We start from the raw sequence: 19082 nt of genomic DNA, 5'->3' as shown, positions 1-19082 counted from the left end.
GGGTGGGTGAGGAAGACAAGAGAAGAGGAAGATAGACAGGAGGAAGGATAACGGCTTAGGTATTTTGGACAGCAATGCTAGACAACGGATACAAAAAAAGACAAACCCCAGGTTTAACACCTCATACCACCAACACTTTTACACTCCCTCATCACCACGCAACACCTCCGCGGCGATCGCCCTGCCAGCTGCCCGCCCAGAAAAGATACACCCCCCCAAGAAGGTCCCCTCCAACGAACTATACCCATGCACACCCCCACCCCCAAACCCAGCCGCCTCGCCCGCAGCATACAATCCGGGGAACACACTTCCATCCTCCCGCATAGCAGCACTATCCAGATTCGTCTCAATGCCCCCCAGCGTCTTGCGCGTCAGCAGGTTCATGCGCACAGCAATCAACGGGCCGTGGTTCGCCGTGTCCAGCAGCCGATGTGGCGCTGCGATGCGGCTGCGGCGGTCCGACCAGTAGGTGCGCGCGCTGTGGATCAGCATGGCCTGCGCGTCCTTGGAGAAGGTGTTGGCGAACTGCCCGTCGCGGGTCTCGATGACGTTGCGGATCGCGGCGAGGTCGAGTTGGGGAGCGCCGGGTACGGATGCGATCAGCTCGTTCATACCCTTGACGAGGTCCTCCAGGTTGTCGCGGACGACGAAGTCGGCGCCGTGCTGGACAAAGTTCTGCACGGGGATGGTGCCCTTGGAGCTGAAGATGCGCTGCTTGAGGACTTGCCAGATGGATTTGCTTGTGATGTCTGGGTTCTGCTCCGAGCCGGACAGCGCAAACTCACGCGCCACGATGGACTGCGTCGTAATGAACCAGGTGTAGTCGTAGCCCGTGCGGCAGATGTGCTGCAGCGTCGCCAACGTGTCGCAGCCGGGGAACAGAAACGGAGGGAGTCGCTTGCCCGTAGCGTCCAGCCAGAGCGACGATGGGGCCGGGAGCACGCGAATCCCGTGGCCCGGCCAGATCGGGTTCCAGTTCGCCAGCCCCTCGGTGTAGTGCCACATGCGGTCGCGGTTGATGATGTGTGCTCCCGCAGTCTCCGAGATGTCGATCATGCGGCCGTCGACGTGCGCCGGCACGCCAATGACAAAGTTCTTCGGCACATGGCCGCCCAACCGGTCGACTGGCCAGCACGCCTTGACTTTCTCGACGTTCCCGCCGATCCCGCCCGACGACACCAGCACGGCCGCACCACGAATCTCAAACTCCTCCACCACCTTCCGCGACGACTTGACGCCGCGCGGGGCATCGTCCTCCTCCAGCAGCCGGCCCTTGACACCTACCGCCCGCCCCGTCTTGTCGTCCACAATCACCTCGTCCACCATGTGCCGATGCCGAAACTCAACAATCCCCTTCTTCTCCGCCTCTTTCACCGGTTCTGCAAACACCCGCACCACCTCCGGGCCCGTACCCCACGTCATATGGAACCTAGGTACCGAGTTCCCATGCCCATCCGCGCGTCCATCCCCACGCTCCGCCCACCCAACATTCGGCATGAACCCAAGCCCGCGGGCCTTGACGTACTTCTCCATCTCGTCCGTAGCGAAATGCACAAACGCCTCGGCCCATTTACGCGGCCAGTAGTCCTCCTTCTCGCGATCGAACCGCGCCGACCCGAACCAGTCGCGCATCGCCAGCTCGCGGGTGTCGCGGATGCCCGCGCGCCGCTGCTCTGTCGAGTCGACGCAGAACAGTCCGCCGAGCGACCAGAAGGCTTGGCCGCCGAGGTTGGCCGCGTTTTCTTGGTCGAGGACGAGCGTGGGAACGTTTTGCTGGGATAGCTCGAAGGCCGCGACCAGGCCGGCGAGGCCGGCGCCAACGATGATCACCGGCTGTTTGTCGGCCATGGTGGTGAGGTATGAACGGTTGTTAGGTCTGATTGAGGTTCAATTGAGGGGGTGTTGTCGAGTCGAGGAGAGAACCGTGCGACGAAACGGTTTACCGAGAGGAAGGAGGGGTCAATCTGGTTCTAGCAAACAGGCACGGTTAGTCCGTGAATTGGAGACACAACGCGGGGTTTGGGAGACAAACCTTGACGGGAGGATTGTCCTTGTGGTAGCCAGCAGTGACGAAACTCCGTCCACTGCGGCCGACCGCAAAAGGACAAAGGAAAGCGTCGGGCCATTGCCGGGAGCCTCGGTTCAATTGCAGTGCATTGCATGTCCAAGGTTGCGTGCAAGTCAGCAAGTGCCCCGCGTGACGCAGCGGTGGTTGGAGTTGCCGTGTTGGGGAAGAAGGGCCGGCTTCTGCCAGCTGTCACTGGCTGCTTCGTGTGGGGTTAAAGTTGGGCCCGTGCGCGCTCCCGACCCCTGACCCACAGTTGAACACCGCCAAAAGGAAGAGATAGAAATTGAAGACCTCGGGAGCAAGGCGATGCCTTTGACTGTCCGTGCATCAAATTTATGTAGATTTGGCTGAGTTTGGAGGAAGGGAAGAGAAGCAGAAAAGAATAATTGTAACATCTGATTGGGAAAAGCAAGTAATGCACACTTTATGAGAATTACTAATTAAGCATTTGTCAAGAAACACGACAAAATAAAAACAGAACTAAATCACAATAAATATATATTTTTATACATTAAACTGGTCAAGAGAAACAACGTGAAGAACTTAGCACTCGGAGGACCAATAACATTTCGATATTATTCACAAGATTTTATTACTTTCTCAGTTTTCTTTAGGTTGGCTTTCCAATTTTATATTTGTGCAAGTGTGAGTTGGTTGCCCGCCCGGATGACACGCAACGAGTGGATGGGAGCAAATAGTGGCTCCCACTTCATGAATCACGAACAACACTGCCCCAAATATATTATTTGCCTGCGCTACAAGCCCGTGTACCCAAGGCGACAAGAGCTGCAGTCTTGAATATGTACGTAGGTATTAGAATAAAAATTAAGTGTACGAATACCGTCACACACACCAACCCCCTTTAACATCATCTGCTTATTTTCTAAGCAAGCAGGACAGCGGCCCACCCCAAAACCGCGGCAACCACCACACTGCTCGCAACCCCCAACGCACCCGCCGCATTATCCGGCCCAGGCGCGTCGGCCTCCGTCTTACCGCACAACCCGGTGCCCTTGAGCAGCGACTCCGGCACATACACCTTCGGTTCACCCTTGGCCATGTACATGGTCACATTGCCCGTGACATCAGCCGTGTTGCTCTTGCATCCCAACACCTCAATAACCTTATCATTCGCCGAGAACCCGCCGACGCTGACCTCGTAGCTGTCGCCTTCGCTGCTCTTGTTGTTGATGCAGAACACCACCTGGCTGCCGTCGGGCCCCTTGCGCAGGCAGAGGTGATTGACGTCGGACCAGAGGGTGGTCGACATGGTGGTGGCGTATTTCTCCGGGGAGGCCTTGATGGCGGCGTTGCGGACTTTGTTCAGGGTCGCGGTCAGGACGTACAGCGGGGCTTCTGTGTTGTAGCCCGACGACCAGAGCGGCTCGCGGTTGAAGGGTGTGCTGTTGCCCTTGAAGTGCTGTTCCTGACCCTGGTAGACGGTCGGGATGCCGTCGTTGAGGAGAATATAGGTCATGGCGTTGCGAGCGAGGGCGATGTCTTCGTTTTGGCTGGCAAAGCGGGGCATGTCGTGGTTCTCGAGGAAACTGCCGAGGGCGGTGGTGTCGTTGCAGGCGGACTCGGCCTGGTTGCGCATGCTGGCGAGGTCGGTCATGGAGCCGCCCAGGAAGGCCGCGTTGAGGGGGTAGTACTCGAGGTAGTTGGGCATGCCGGGGAGGAGGTTGAGGGTCTGGTATCGGCACATGTCGCCGGGGACGCCGGTGAGGACCTCACCGAGGGCGAAGACGCCGGAGGATTTGACGAAGGCGGGGAGGAACTCGTCGTTGACGTGCTTGGCGGCGTCGATACGGATGCCGTCGATGGAGTAGTTGGAGACGAGGCCCTTGACCCAGCGGCCGAGCTCGTCGACCACGGGCTGGGATTCGGTGTCCAGGTCGGCCAGGGCCACGCCGTAGGGGTACAGCCAGCAGTCCTGGTAGTTGGTCGAGTTCTCCCACTCGGTCACGTTGCAGTACGGGTGGAAGTACTTCTGGTCATTGAAGGGGTCGAACTTGGTGTAGTCGATCTTGGGCGGGACCTTGTTGTCGAAAGGTTGCACCATGTTGTTGACCACGACGTCCACCATCAGCAACATGTCGCGCTTGTGCACGGCGGCGACAAGGTCCGAGAAGTCGCTCTCCGTGCCGAAGTGAGGGTTGAGCGCGTAGTTGTCGAGGGACCAGTAGCCGTGGTAGGCCTCGCCGACGGCCGTGTTGCCCTCCATGTTCTTGACCACGGGGCTAATCTGGATGGCCGTAAAGCCCATGTCTAGGAAAGTTAGTCTCGTCTGATCCATTTTTCTCGTCTGATCTACCCGCCATGACGGGCTGTAACAAGCTGTCGGCAGGCTGGTATGGTAACACAAGCAACTCACCCTGGATGTAGTCGAGCTTGTTCACGAGCCCCTTCCACGATCCGCCGCAGAACTTGGACACGTCGCACTCCGCGTCGGTCGAGCCATCGGTGCGCGCAAAGCGGTCAATCATGACCTGGTAGATGGACCGCGTCTTCCATTCTGCGAGGTCCGTCGCCGAGACAGCGCCGGCAAACGCCAGGGCCGAGGCGGCCACGGCGCGGAGCACCGAAGACCTCATTGTTCGGGTTTCGTTGCTATTGTATAACTCACTCGGGGCTGAGAAGGCAACGGGTAGCAAGCAAGCAGGGCGTGCAGGCGGGCGTGTGCGTGTTTCCGCTTCCGCTGCAAACAGGGGCTAAGACGGGGAAACAGGGGAAGGGAAAGTGACTCGACTGGTTCTTGTAAGGTCGAACTCAGAGGGTCAAACAAGAACAAGCAAAAGACTCCTCGGAACGGCCGGTTCGTCCGGTGTGTGGCCTCTATTCAGCGAATGACTAGGGTTGGATGTGCAAAAGAGGCCGTTGACGTCCTCCTCGAGTGATACGGGGAAGGATACAGGAACGATAGACAAGAACCAGGAAACAAACGAGTGTGGAGGGGTGTCAATCGTCGAAGTCAACGGAACGGACGGGCGGTTGGCGGTTGAACGGGTGGAATGCCAGTCCGGGGGTGAGTGATTGCAGTCCCCCAGGCAAGATGCTGCAAGGCACCGGCCGGTGGTACGCTTGACATGCCATGCCGATGCTGTCCCCCACCTCTTCTCCCCCAATTCTCGGTTTCTCTTTTCTTTCTCTTCTCGTGTCCTCTCATCATACCCCTTGCCGTGCTCCGTAACGCGTTGGGGATGGCCCGCCCAATGGCCGCGGTCCGTCCACGGAACCATGGCCGAGGTCACAACCGATGTCCACACACCTCGCCCCTCGCGCGCTTTCTTCCCACAGTTTCTGCAAATTCGTCCATGCCGCAACGTCTCGTCAAAGGAACATCCCGGGCATAGGCTGCGGCCGCGGGATTCTTCCACGCTTTGGGAAACGGCAAATCACTGGTTTGGACGGCCTCGGGTTGACGGGTGGAGATAACGGTCAAAGTTCCTGGCTAGACCGGGAGCACCGGGACAGTGGACTGGCCCCTTTCGGGCGTCCGACTGGTGTCCGACTCGTGTTGTTTTCCAAATTTACCAGCCCTTGACTAAGTCGGGCTAATGGAGCAAAACGGAAGGAAAAAATGCCAATTTAGATACTCGTGTAGAGATCTCCTGCTGTCACGATCGACCTTGCCTGTTTATACACTACACTGCTCAAGGTTAACGTTAACATGGACGTTGCCTCTCGGGCTCAGAGACCTAACCGAGAAAAGCAAGGGAAAAGCAAGAAAAGGGGTGAGGTTGGGACGAGTCGAAACGCGCCGCGTTATCGAAGCGCCCCTTTCGTCACAGCTGGTTATCGCAGCACCTGCAGATTTTAATAAGCTCTGGCGAACCAGGAGTCGGGAGATTTTGAGGTCGCGCTGGCACGGGCTGGCGTTGACAAAGAGGCTGATCAGTGATCAGTGGGAGTCGGTGGGAGTGGCTAGGCCGCCAGAGACACGTCCCACCTGTCCCAGCCGGACAGGGGTTGGGTTCGATCTCCCGATGTTCGATTTCCATCCGACCTTGGCGCACAGGCTAGGGGCATTTTAGTTTTTTTTCCTCCTGCTGGAATGGCTGGAATGGCCCGCTATCGCGTGCGCAGAACAGGGATACAGGCTGCGTCAAGTGGGTCCAGATAAGGTCCAGAGCGGGAGACTGGGGGGTGGGGCCAGAAGCATTTTCAGGCACCGCCAATCGTGGCCAGTCATGGAGGGTCCTCTTTTACGAAGAACACCACACAACAACCCCCCACCGACCAAACGGAACCTCTTGTCGGTACTTCGGCCGTTTCGCCCTCGTCGCGGAACCCCTGGATTGGTCAGGGGGTGGCGGGATCAAGCGACGAAAATGAGAGAATGAAAGAAATGTCATTGATGTTGGGCATGGCGGATGCTAAATAGTAAGTGCTGAACTCGGGCAATCGGAGTGCAATTGACCTTAAGGTTACCCACGCCGTGGCCCCCGCGCGGGAGATGGACAACAATTGCAAACGATCAGCGCACGGGGGGTTTCGCCCGTCTTTCTCGCATCCCCCCCATGGCTGACCGATCGATCCCAGTCTCCACGTATTAACCCGGTTCCTTTTGTCGACTTTGTTTTTTTTACACCCCCGCTCTCTTGTTACGACAAAGCCGACGCCTCGTATCCAGGAACTGGGTCGTGGACCCGGGGGCACCGGCGCTGCCCGAGAACGCCGAACTGCTAAAAATGCTCGAGAATGTTCATGCGATGGGGTTCGTGGCGGCGAAAAAGTAGCCGCGCAGCTCCACCGCGACCCGGCGTGCCAGTGCAAGTTTTTGCACCGCGGTCCCCGTTTGCCTTGCCGTTTTCGACATGGGATGCTTGGGACTCGATGTCCGTTCCTGCTGCTGTCCAACAAGTAAACCGTAAACCACTGGACGTCGACTGCCCAAACTGCTGAAGCGAAGCGCCGTCGCCCCAAGAAAGCTGGGATCAGCGCATGCGAGTTCCCGAAGATACAGGACACGGCGGTGACAGCCTACCCGGCCGTGGAGGGGAAAGGGGGAATGAAGGACGGGGGGGCCGGGCATGGTATGTACATACCAGCCGTCCGTCCGATTGTATTCCGCACTTGGCCAAGGGGCTGTGGCAAACGGCGATAGTGACAATGAGCAGATAACGTTCCATGCCGGCCAACCCACAGACCCCATCACTAACTACACTAATGTACCCTGCAAGAGGTTGCTGGCGCCGTTTTGATCCTCACACGCCTGGCTAACTTATCAGGAAACAGGAAACAGGAAAAAAAACCCGTATTCCGGCACGACGGCATCACCGTTCTCGCCGTTCTACCCGTTCTGGCCGTGCTCCCCGTTCGGGTCGTTGACTCGTTCTGGCCAGACACAGACCGATGACATCCTGGCAGACACCATCACCCATGGGACTGATAGGCTCCGCCGTGGCCCTCAACCCCCTCGGCGCTCCGAGATGGGCGGGTCAAGGACGTTGAGAACTCGTTTAGCCAGACTCCATCCAGCCCGGCCCGGAGATTCTCTCAGTCCCTGACTCCCTCACAGGGCGAGCCCAGAAGAGGGTCCAGACACACGAAGTGAAGCAAGCCACCTCCTCCCGACAGCCTACCCACCCGCTTGCCGCGTTCGTGGGGTTGCCGGTTGCCGCAGGGGACAGGGGCTGCATGGGAAAGCAAGCTACTGATGGGTTCGAGTCGAAGCTGTGCATCTGTGCCTTGTCTGCATTCTAATCTTCCTCCTCTCCATCACCATCACCCGTCTCGTGACACCCATCGTCCGTCGTTGCTGTTGTTGCTGGCTGTCGTTGTCTTTGTGGTTGACACCATCGTCTCTCGCTCCATGTGTTTGGCCTCGTAGCGCTGTGTGGCCCTTGTCTTTCGTTTTTTACTTTCTCTCTCGTTTATTGCTCTCTCTCTTTTTTCCAGCGCTCTAGTCTCTCGTTTTTCTTTTTGCCTCGAGTCGCTCCCCATGAGAGGCGGGCGACTGTGAACGATGCCTCGCCCGTCTTTCGTTTCCTCCTCCTCCGGCGGCCGGCTGCTCCACATCCTCCTCCTCACTCTCGCTGCAACAACAACGACCTTCGTGTCGGCCCTACGGTTCGATGCCAGCCAAGTCGACTACAACCTCAACCGCAACCGCACAGCCACCAACCCGCTCGACTACTGGGGGTCACGGCAAGATGACGAGCCAGACTTCAAGTACGCCGAGTCGCCGACCAACTGGCGGATGCCGTTCTATACGATATTCCTGGACCGGTTTGTGAACGGGAATCCAGCGAATGACGATATCAATGGGACGATGTACGAGTCCGATTTCATGAGCACGCAGCTCCGGTTCGGTGGGGACCTGGCTGGGTTGAAGGACTCGCTGGATTACATTGAGGGCATGGGTGTCAAGGTAAATCGGTTGGGTTGGGGTTGTGTGTGATGTAAAGGGAGGATGCTGACTTAGCTAGGCTGTTTACATTGCTGGCTCGCCATTCATCAACTTGCCGTGGGGTGCCGATTCGTACTCGGTAGGTTCTGACATCACTGACTGTAAACCACTTGCTTATTCTGCCATACTAATGCCGCTATGTTAGCCCGTCGACTTGACGCTTCTCGATAAGCACTATGGTGACATCAAGGCATGGCAAGAGGTCATCGACGACATCCACTCCCGGGGGATGTGGGTAGTGATGGACAACACGATGGCGACGTAGGTCTTTTCTCTCATATTTATTTTACTTATTTATTTATTTATTATTTGTGGCCTAACACCCCACAGGATGAGCGACTTGATCGGCTTCCAAGGCTACCTCAACACGAGTACACCCTTCCAAACAGCAGAACACAAGGTCGAGTGGAAGACATCACGGCGGTACCTTGACTTCGACATCGGCAACGAGTACAACGCGTCGTGTGAATATCCGCAGTTCTGGTACGAGGACGGCACGCGCATCTACCCCGACGGCCTGAAGGGTTGCTACGACTCAGACTTCGACCAGTACGGTGACGTCGAAGCGTTCGGTGTGTTTCCCGATTGGCAACGTCAACTGGCCAAGTTCGCGTCCGTCCAAGACCGTCTCCGTGACTGGGAGCCGTCCGTTGCTGCGCGCCTGCAGCGGTTCTCGTGCATGACGATCCGCATGTTAGACGTCGACGGGTTCCGTATCGACAAGGCCGTGCAGGTGACGGTTGACGCGCAAGCGGCGTTCAGCACGGCGATGCGGGATTGCGCGCGGGAGGTTGGCAAGGAGAACTTTGTGGTGTTTGGGGAGATCACCAGTGGCAACGACCTGGGTTCGGTGTACCTCGGCCGCGGGCGGGAGTCCAAGGCCACTCGGGCAATCGGGGACTGGACCAAGGCGATCGCGTTGACACCCCCTGAGACGGCCGATGAAGGCGGTCAGTGGCTACGCGACAAGGGCCACAGCGCCTTGGACGCTGGAGCGTTCCACTACTCGGTGTACCGGTTTATGACGCGGTTCCTGGGCCTCCAAGGCAATCTCGAAGCGGGCCACGACCTGCCGCTGGACTGGGTGGATGCCTGGCACCAGATGGTGCAGAGCAACGACTTCTTCAACCCGAACAACGGCGAGTTCGACCCGCGGCATCTCTACGGCGTGACAAACCAGGACGTGTTCCGGTGGCCGGCGATCGAACAAGGCGTGGAGCGCATGCTGCTGGGATATTTCATCACGACGCTACTAATGCCGGGAGCGCCGCTAGTGTACTACGGCGAGGAGCAGGCGCTGTACGCTCTCGACGGCACGGCGTCCAACTACGTGTACGGGCGACAGGCGTTTGCCCCCTCCCCGGCGTGGAAGGCGCACGGGTGCTTCCAGTTGACGATCGATCAGTACCTCGGGTGGCCAGTCAGCAAAGGGCGCGAGGCATGCCATGACGAGGCCGTGGCGTGGGACCATCGCGACCCGTCGGCGCCGCTGCGCAACATCTTCCGACACATGTTTGCGCTACGGGAGAACTTACCGGTGCTACAGGACGGCTGGCTGCTGGAGAACCTGGCCAAGCAGGTCGACCTGGTGGCCATCAACGGCAGCGCGACCAAGACGGAAGTCGGCATCTGGAGCGTGGCGCGTGGGTTGTACACGCCCGTGCAGAACGGTACAGACAAGCCGGTGTGGCTCGTGTATCACAACCGGCCGACTCAAAAGACATACAAGTTTGACTGCGGCAAGAAGGACGAGGCGTTTATCGCACCGTTTGACGACGGCGCCAAGGTACAGAACCTGTTTAGTACGAGCGAAGGCGACGACGAGCCGCTTACCCTCGAGCCCTCGGCGCGCACGACCGACTTTACGAGCAGCGGGAAAACGGCCGGGTGCGTGAGCAGCATCACCCTCGAGCCGTTCGAGTTCCGGGCGTACGTCGAGACGGAACGCTGGGTACAGCCAGCGCCGATGATCACGCGGTTCGAGCCGGGCCACGATTTCCCGATGGACGCGACGGATCGCGAGGGGTCGATCGACATTGCGATCGAGTACAACGTTGAGATGGACTGTGACTCGGTCAGCAAGGCGCTGTCGGCGATAGTGACGGTGGACGGTACGAAGGACCCCAGCGAGGTCAAATTCGACACGCCGAAGTGCAACAAGAATACAGCAGTGAGCAAGAACAAGAACAAGAAGATCCCGTACACAGGCGCGATCCAGTCGAGCTGGCGGCTTGAGACCACGCTGCGTAACGTTCCCGACGGCATCGTCAAGGTCAGCGTCGCCAGCAACGCAACCACCAAAGCAGATGCCTCGGTGTCGACCAGCGCAACGGACCACTTCCTCATCCGCTTCGGCCGCGGGACCAACCCGGTGGTATTTCCCGCATCCAACTACTCCCGCGAGCTGCTCTCCATGGAGGGCTCAACCATGTACGTGCAGCACAACGCAGCAGGCGCCACACACTGGCGGTACAGCACCAACTGGGCGTCCTCGTGGAGCGACTGGATCCCATACGACTCCGCCAACCCCCGCTCAAAGCTCACCAAGCTCCCCTGGAAGGGCACCGGCCTGCAGGAGTGGACGGGCGACCACCTGACGGTGCAGTACTACAGCCGGCCGCTAGGGTCGTCCGCATTCATGCAGCACTCCGACAGCGGCGACATCGTGTACGAGCGTGGGTTCCCGCACATCCGCATCCACGGGCCCTACAACAAATGGGGCTACGACGCGGGGTTGCCGGGTTCCATGGATCTCGTGGGTCATCGGCAGTGGTCGCTTCACTTCATGTACGAGTGGCCGGCTGCGTTCCAGCTGAATATCTGGGGTATCAACCCTGATAACCAGCCTGACGTGGGGGCTATCTACGGGGATATCGATAACGATGGTATTGTCGACCGGTTGCCGCCGAGCAGTCTGACCGAGAACGTGATCAACATCACCAAACCACCACCGATGCCCGCGTTGGCGTACCAGCTGGTGTACAACGATGCGACATGGCAGTTTGAGTACATCCCCAGCGGGCATGTGGGCATTCAGATTGTGCTGTTCATCCTGTTGGCCGTGCTGCCGGTTCTGACAGCGGTGCTGGCCGGGTGGGTGTACATGCGCAGTTTCTACCAGGTCAAGGTCAACAAGTCCGGATTCACGGCCAAGGGATGGGTGCCGTTGGGGCTGTCGAAGCTCGACCTGAAGGCGTTTGGCAGCGGGAAGAGCAAAGGGGGCGTCGAGATGAACGCTATGTCGCCTAGCCCCCCCTCAAGCACCATCATTCCCGTTAATGGTGCTGCTGTTGGTGCTGGCGCTGCTTTGGGCGCAAAGAAGCGCACCGTCCTAATCGCGACGATGGAGTACAACATGGACGACTTCGGCATCAAGATCAAGATCGGCGGTCTCGGTGTCATGGCCCAGCTGATGGGCTCAGCCCTCTCGCACATCGATCTGATCTGGGTCGTTCCCGTGGTCGGCGACGTCGACTACCCGACCGACCGCATGACGCGCGCCGAGTCCATGTTCGTGCAGGTCATGGGCCAGCCCTACGAGATCGAGGTGTACTACCACACAGCCAAGAATATTACTTTTGTCCTCCTCGACGCCCCCATCTTCCGCAAGCAGACCAAGGCTGACCCCTACATCGCCCGCATGGACGACATCGAGAGCGCCATCCTGTACGCCGCCTGGAACAGCTGTATCGCCGAGACCATCCGCCGCTTTCCCGTCGATGTGTACCACATTAACGACTATCACGGAGCTGCGGCGCCCTTGTACCTGCTCCCGCAGACGATCCCTTGCTGTCTGTCGCTGCACAACGCCGAGTTCCAGGGCATGTGGCCGATGCGTACCCCTGACGAGGCCAAGGAAGTGTGCGACGTGTTCAACTTACCCCCCGATGTGGTCAAGGACTACGTGCAGTACGGCTCAGTCTTCAACCTGCTCCACGCGGCCGCGAGCTACCTGCGCATCCACCAGCGCGGATTTGGCGCTGTGGGTGTCTCTCGGAAATACGGCGACCGTTCCCTCGCTCGCTATCCTATTTTCTGGAGTCTCAAGAACATCGGCCAGCTGCCCAACCCGGACCCCTCCGACACGGCCGAGTGGGACCCCAGCAAGGACGTCGCGAAACAATCCGACGCCCACGGCATCGACGTAGACCAGAGCTTCGAGGAGAAGCGCGCCGACCTGCGACGACAGGCACAAGAATGGGCCGGGCTGGAAGTCGACCCCTCAGCCGAGCTGTTCGTCTTCGTCGGCCGTTGGAGTCTCCAGAAGGGCGTCGACCTGATCGCCGATATCTTCCCCAGCATTCTGGCCAAGTATCCCAAGACCCAGCTCATCTGCATCGGCCCCGTCATCGACCTGTACGGCCGCTTCGCCGCGCTCAAGCTGCAGAAGCTGATGGACATGTACCCCAAGCGCGTCTTCAGCAAGCCTGAGTTCACCCAACTTCCCCCTTATATCTTCTCGGGCGCCGAGTTCGCCCTGATCCCATCCCGTGATGAGCCCTTCGGCTTGGTCGCCGTCGAGTTCGGCCGCAAGGGCGCCCTTGGTGTGGGTGCTCGCGTCGGTGGATTGGGTCAGATGCCCGGGTTCTGGTATACCGTCGAGTCCATGACACCTTCGCATCTGCTACAGCAGTTCAAGCAGGCTATTGTGTCCGCGCTGGACTGCAAACCCTCCAAGCGTGCCCTGATGCGCGCCTGGAGTGCGAAGCAGCGCTTCCCCGTAGCGCAGTGGGTCAAGCAGCTCGACGAGCTGTACGCCGAGTCCATCCGCATCCACAACAAGGAGGCCCGTAAGCGCAAGCTCGACGCCCTGCGCCCGCCCAGTCCCAACCCCTCCCGCCCATCGTCCCGGCCTACCTCCCCTCGCCCAGCTTCGCCAGCCAGCACGACCACCTACGTTGACGGGGCAAACCCCTCCTCACGCACCGCTTCGCCCGCTCCCAATACCCGCGGACTAATGACCCCTGACCTACCCAGCCCGTCCGCGCCTTGGTTAACAGCGCCCAAACTCCCCGGCTCCTCACCGCGCGACTCCACCGCCAGCTCCATCGCAGAGAGCATTTATGGCGCCGGTGGCGGTCTCCACGGCGCACGCGACAGCACCCTCAGCGTCGACAGCTTCGCCGTGCGCGCCCAACGCGACGGTACCATCTCCCCTGGCCCGGGTCTCGCTCCTCCCGGTGCCGCTGGTACTTCCCTCGGAGGCGGTCTCGCCCCCCCTCGACCGGCCCACATGCTCGGCCAAAGCCACCGCAACAGCAGCCTGCTCAGTCTCCCCGACGTCGTCGGCGACCGGCACGATCTCAAGCTCCAACAGGTCGACCAGTTCTTCAACGATGCCCACGGCGAGTACTTCGCCATGTACGAAGAGATGCTCGACGGCCACGGCCCCGCCGGCAGTGGCCTAACCCCGCAGAACTCGGCCACTGACCTGTGCATCGAGACGTTCATCAAGAAGAGCGAGAAAGAGTGGTTTTCACGGTATCGCGAGGCGAAGCTCGGCAGGCCGCACTCGAAATTCATGGGTACGGGTAGCGCGAGTAGCCCGACGAGTCCTGGCGGGAGCAGGCCGCAGTCGAGGAATGGATCGGCAAGGAATGAGTCAGTTGTCAGTCGCGGGCGGCAGAGACATCGGAGTATGACGCCCAGTAGTATGATTGGAAGGTCGGTGTTTGGGGAGTCGCCTCCGGAGGAGGAGAATCATGTGGATGATGAGTTCTTGTTGGGTGAGGGGTATCAAGCGCCCACGGGGTTGAAAAAGTGAGTTTTAATCTCTCTCCCTTACCCCTTTTCTTTTCCTTTCCCCTTTTCCCCTGTTGCTAACAATGAACAACGTAGAATCCTCTCCATCCGCCTCGGCGACTGGCCCCTCTACTCCATGCTCCTCGCCCTCGGCCAAGTCATTTCCGTCTCCTCGTACCAAATCGTCCTGCTCACCGGCGAGACCACCCAGACCCCCGAGAAACTCTACATGGTCGCCGGCACCTACCTCGTGACCTCTCTCCTCTGGTGGGCCCTCGAGCGCAACGCCAAATCTGTCTATGCCCTGTCCGCGCCGTGGTTTTTCTTTGGGTTTGCCTTCTTGATGATTGGTGTTGCGCCGTTTATCCCGGATTGGAGGGTTGCGAACAAGATTGAGGACGCTGCGACTTGCTTTTATGCGGCTGGTGCTAGCAGTGGCGCCTTGTCGTTTGCCCTGAATTTCGGTGATGAGGGTATGTTCTCTCTCTTCCTATCTGTCTCTCTCTTTGCGGCAAGATCTTTTCTAACACAAAAATAGGCGGCGCTCCCACCAAACAATGGATCACACGCGCCCTGACCGTCTCCGGCTTCGCCCAAGTCTACAGCATCGGCCTCTGGTACTGGGGCTCCATCGTCGCCAACATGGACCCCACAGCCACCGTCTTCGTCGGCACCTCCAACATCCCCCAAGCCATCGTCGTCGGCGTACCCCTCGCCATCCTCTTCTGGGCTGTCGGCGTCGTCCTCTACCTCGGCCTCCCCGACTTCTACCGCCAATCCCCCGCCACCATCCCAGGCTTCTACATCTCCCTCTATCGCCGCAAACTCGTCCCCTGGTTCTTCGTCATGATCATCCTCCAAAACTACTGGCTGTCCGCCCCCTACGGCCGCTCCTGGCAGTTCCTCTTCGATACCCAGCACGTCCCCGGTTGGGGCATCTTCATCCTCGCCCTCGGCTTCTACTGCGGCCTCTGGGCCCTCGTCCTCTACGCCTTCTCCTACTACTCCGACGAACACACCTGGTTACTCCCCATCTTCGCCATCGGCCTGCTCGCCCCGCGCTGGGCCCAGGAATTCTGGGGCACCAGCGGCATCGGGTGGTATCTCCCCTGGGCCGGCGGACCCGTCGGGTCAGCCATCGTCTCGCGCTGTCTGTGGTTGTGGCTGGGTCTGCTGGATAACATCCAAGGCGTCGGGTTGGGGATGTTGTTGCTGGCGACGCTGACGCGGCAGCATGTGTTGACGGTGTTGATTGGTGCGCAGGTGGTGGGGAGCGCGTTTACGATGTTGGCGCGCGCGACGAGTCCCAACTCGCTGTCGCCGCATACGACTTTCCCGGATTTCTCGCAGGGGGTGATGCCGGGGGTGGCGAGCCCGTTCTTTTGGGTGTGTTTAGGCTTTCAGTTGATCATTCCCATTGGGTTTTTTAAGTTTTTCCGCAAGGAACAGGTGTCGAAGCCGTAGTTTTTTGTTGTTGCTTTCTTTCCTGGTGCTATTTTTGGATTGGACTTTGGAGTTGATGGTGCATATAGAATGGAGCGTAATTATGGACTTATGTATGTAATGTACGGACTCGGTGGATATAATTGATACAAGATAATTATTCAGCTGCCCAGCAAGTGTCTCGGCCCAAACAACTGAGCTTAAAAAATGAATCAGTCGCCTAAAAATAAGACGCATGGCCCATCTACGCTAGACCTGTGAACCCGGGAACTTAGACCTGAGAAGACAAAAAGAACATCTACTCGGATACCGGGAGTCGAACCCGGGGCTGTTGAGAAGCAGGCACTTCTGAGAAGTGAGAGTCAACGATGTTACCGCTACACCATACCCGATTAATCGTGTGTGGTTCCGATTGGTTAGATTGGTAAGTGGGGCGGTTTCACACCTCATATGGGAGCTCCCAAGGACTAATCGATGGTAAAGAAGCGTTTGCATAGTATCGATTCGTTGCTTATTTCTTGTATCTAAGTTTGACTGTTACGGTCGCCATAACTCGCGTTAGCCCGTTGTGGAAACCAAAGATTCGAAGTCAAGAGCATTTCAAGTTCATTCGTTGCCGTGTCCATGTTCAGAGTCGGGGTTCCCCCCGATGATGCCGTGGGAATGACGGACAACCACAACTGTAAATGCAAAAGGACCAAGCACCAATGTTTGTCAGGATGTTTTTTTGGTTTCATTAAATGTCGTCATATCGTCTTGAAATCATTAACTTTCATTTCGCCTGGACGCCAGTGGCTCATACGCTCATATGGACAGACCCCCGCTAAAAGTAGAACGACTCCAGGTTCGTCAACAAATACCTCGCCGCCGCGTCACGGAAGTCATCCTTCAGGATATCGTTCCGCCACGGGAAAAAGTTCATCAGCTGCCTGGTCGAATTCCTCCACTGCGGCCAGTCCTCCTTGATCTTGCTCTGGGCGCTCGTCCCGCCGCTCGCGTCGTTGGGGTTCAAGTTGTACACAAAGTTGGCGTAGTAGCCCTGGATGCTCTTGCTGGCGTAGTTAGGCAGCACGCCGAAGAACACCTGCAGTAGGTCGCTGGCGTGGAACGTGCCCATGATCGGCGTGCCCTTGTCGTAGCTGGCGATGTAGGACCATGCCGGCACGTCCGGGTTGATCGTGGTTGTGCCCTCGAGGAAAACGCGACGCGAGAGTGTGAACACCATGTCGCCCAGGATGGCCGCCAACCGCTTGAAGCCCGGGTAGATCTCGTTGAAGATGCCGCTGCCGAAGGGCGAGCCGGCTGTGATACTGGTGGGGTACAGGTTCACAAACGTCCTGACCTGGTCTGTGGTGGCCGTCGCGAAGTAGAGGTCCTTGAGGTACTTTACCACCTTATCTGTGGTTGTGAGGTCGGGCTGGAACAGCGCAAACAGGGTGCCCTCGTCTTCCTGGTCGCCGATAATCATGGGCACCGCCGCGTACTTGCCCGAGAGCGCGGCTTTATCGCCGCTCTGCGTGAGCACTTTGCCATCGGGCCGCGGGAGGTACGAGAGCGCCAGCGCGTTGTACGACAGGATCGAAGGCACCGAGTTGGCCGCGTTGAGGAACTGGTCGTAGGGTAGCGCGCGGAGACAAGATAGCGTATCCGGCTTGTTGACGCAGGTGGTCTTGGCCACGACGGCATCGTAAACGGCCTGGCCCTTGGCGCAGTCGACGGGGTCCGTGGGCACCACGCTGCCCGAGTTCATGATCCCGCCGCGGAAGAGCGGCTTGCCGTTGTACTTGTTGTTGCCGTCGTACATGACCATGTGGTTCCAGACGGAGATGGAGCCGGCCGACTCGCCCCAGATCGTCACCTTGTCCGGGTCGCCGCCGAATGCCGCAATGTTGTCCGCCACCCACTCCAGACCCAAGCGTTGGTCCAGAAGGCCGAGGTTCGCCGCACCGTCAGCGAGGATCTCCTTGCCGGGCATGAAGCCGAAGCCACCGACACGGTAGTTGACGCCCACATAGATGTACGGCTTGCCCATGTTGACAGCATTGCTGACGAGCGGGCCCGCGTCGTACATCGAGCTCCAGCCAAACTGCGTGAATTAGGGTTAACCCATCGACCCTTGAACCTCCTCCCATACACCCCTGAGTTGAGCACATACCTCAAAACCACCACCAAAGATCCAGAACAAAACGGGCAGCTTATCCCCCGCCTTGGTGCCCGCGGGCCGGATCACATCAATCGTCAAGCAGTCTTCGCTGACATTCAGCGCTTTCTGGAAGAACGGTAGGTCCGTGAGAGTATCGATGACCCGCGTCAAGAAGTCGTTGGAGTCGTTGTCCGCTAGGAACTGTGGGCACGCCGGTGCGTAGCCGGTCGCATGGAACACGCCCAGTGGTGTGTCCGGCTTGACGGGGGGCTTGAGCCGCAGCGGGCCTACGGGGGCTTTGGCGAACGGGATACCCTTGAAGGCCTCGGTGGCCAACCGGGACGAGCCGATGATGGAGCCGCCCTCGACGGTGACGGTTGGCGCGGCGCGTTTCTCGAGAACCTGGGTGGGTGGTTGCTCCGGCGGAGCGGCGAGGGTCTGGCCCACGAGGGCCGCGGCCGTGATGAAGGCGGTGATGCCTTTCATGGTGTTGTTGATGGTGGAAGTCCGTGAAGAAGCCGGAAAGGGGGAGGACTAGGAGGAGCTGACAGGAAACACGACTGGGAGTTTACCTCGCTGAACCTCACCTCCATATCGGAGTCGAAACAACGAGACGGGAGCATCATCTCTTTTATGAATAACAGATCGTCCGCCGGAGATTGTTTCTTGTCAAGATCCACATGTTAATGGGTTCCGCTAAGGGTCCATCCTAGACGCTGGGTCGGATTCGTACGACACCAAAAAAGTATAACCCACCTAGTACCGGGTCTCTATGGGTCTATTGCGCGCGGCCCTGGATCAGCCCTGCTGACCACGCGAACGGCGCGACCCCTGGGCAGGATTGCGCAAGGGGACGGCGACGGCACAAACCCGAACCCGAGAATGGCAGGTCAACGAGCAACCCGTTTGCCTCTCCTTCCGGCGCGACTTGCGAGGTCCTGGATGCCCTGCATCCTCGGCGCCCCCGCTGGGGAGTCTGGAGAAACCTGGGGAAAACCTGGAGAAGTCGGGGGGTGACATGCACGCGCATGAGAACCACGTCGACGAGAGCTCCATTTTCCCCGCGGGGAAGCCATGGCGCTTACGGCTCTCGGATCATTTTGCGCCTGGTTGAGAGCGATGGATGGAATGAGAAGCACAAGAGGGCCGCATCCTGACTGGCTCACACATCCAACCAGTGAGAATGGCAAGAATGGCAAATCCAGAGTCGCATTTTGTTGTGTCACGCACCGGGCAAACGGGGCAGCGCAGCACTCCGCTGCTCTCCGCCAATC

General features: G+C 58.8%; 4 protein-coding genes and 1 non-coding gene across 5 annotated transcripts; 1 reads left to right on the top strand and 4 right to left on the bottom strand.

The window, feature by feature from the left end:
* Nucleotides 1–138: 138 nt before the first annotated feature.
* Nucleotides 139–1848, bottom strand: C8A04DRAFT_10917 (FAD binding domain-containing protein; the record flags this gene model as incomplete). The annotated part of the gene is made up of 1 exon (XM_062776762.1): nt 139–1848. One exon carries the CDS (start codon nt 1846–1848, stop codon nt 139–141), a length of 1710 nt encoding a protein of 569 aa, XP_062638474.1.
* Nucleotides 1849–2951: 1103 nt separating this feature from the next.
* Nucleotides 2952–4662, bottom strand: C8A04DRAFT_10877 (glycoside hydrolase; the record flags this gene model as incomplete). The annotated part of the gene is made up of 2 exons (XM_062776745.1): nt 2952–4336; nt 4443–4662. 2 exons carry the CDS (start codon nt 4660–4662, stop codon nt 2952–2954), a joined length of 1605 nt encoding a protein of 534 aa, XP_062638473.1.
* A 3374-nt stretch (nt 4663–8036) lies between these two features.
* C8A04DRAFT_10927 (glycosyltransferase) lies at nt 8037–15686 on the top strand (the record flags this gene model as incomplete). Its single annotated transcript, XM_062776764.1, has 6 exons — nt 8037–8441; nt 8500–8559; nt 8626–8711; nt 8811–14240; nt 14319–14695; nt 14761–15686. The coding sequence occupies 6 exons, from the start codon at nt 8037–8039 to the stop codon at nt 15684–15686; spliced, it is 7284 nt and encodes a 2427-aa protein (XP_062638472.1).
* A 280-nt stretch (nt 15687–15966) lies between these two features.
* C8A04DRAFT_t48 lies at nt 15967–16057 on the bottom strand. Its single transcript has one exon. It is a non-coding gene; the product is annotated as a tRNA-Glu (tRNA).
* Nucleotides 16058–16488: 431 nt separating this feature from the next.
* Nucleotides 16489–18294, bottom strand: C8A04DRAFT_27099 (Alpha/Beta hydrolase protein; the record flags this gene model as incomplete). The annotated part of the gene is made up of 2 exons (XM_062780171.1): nt 16489–17751; nt 17821–18294. 2 exons carry the CDS (start codon nt 18292–18294, stop codon nt 16489–16491), a joined length of 1737 nt encoding a protein of 578 aa, XP_062638471.1.
* Nucleotides 18295–19082: the final 788 nt, after the last annotated feature.

The sequence above is a fragment of the Dichotomopilus funicola genome, assembly GCF_033296635.1.
Source record: "Dichotomopilus funicola strain CBS 141.50 unplaced genomic scaffold C8A04scaffold_18, whole genome shotgun sequence".
Lineage (NCBI taxonomy): Eukaryota > Fungi > Ascomycota > Sordariomycetes > Sordariales > Chaetomiaceae > Dichotomopilus > Dichotomopilus funicola.
Note: the sequence above shows the minus strand (reverse complement) of the source record. Positions and strands in the feature narration are given on the sequence as shown.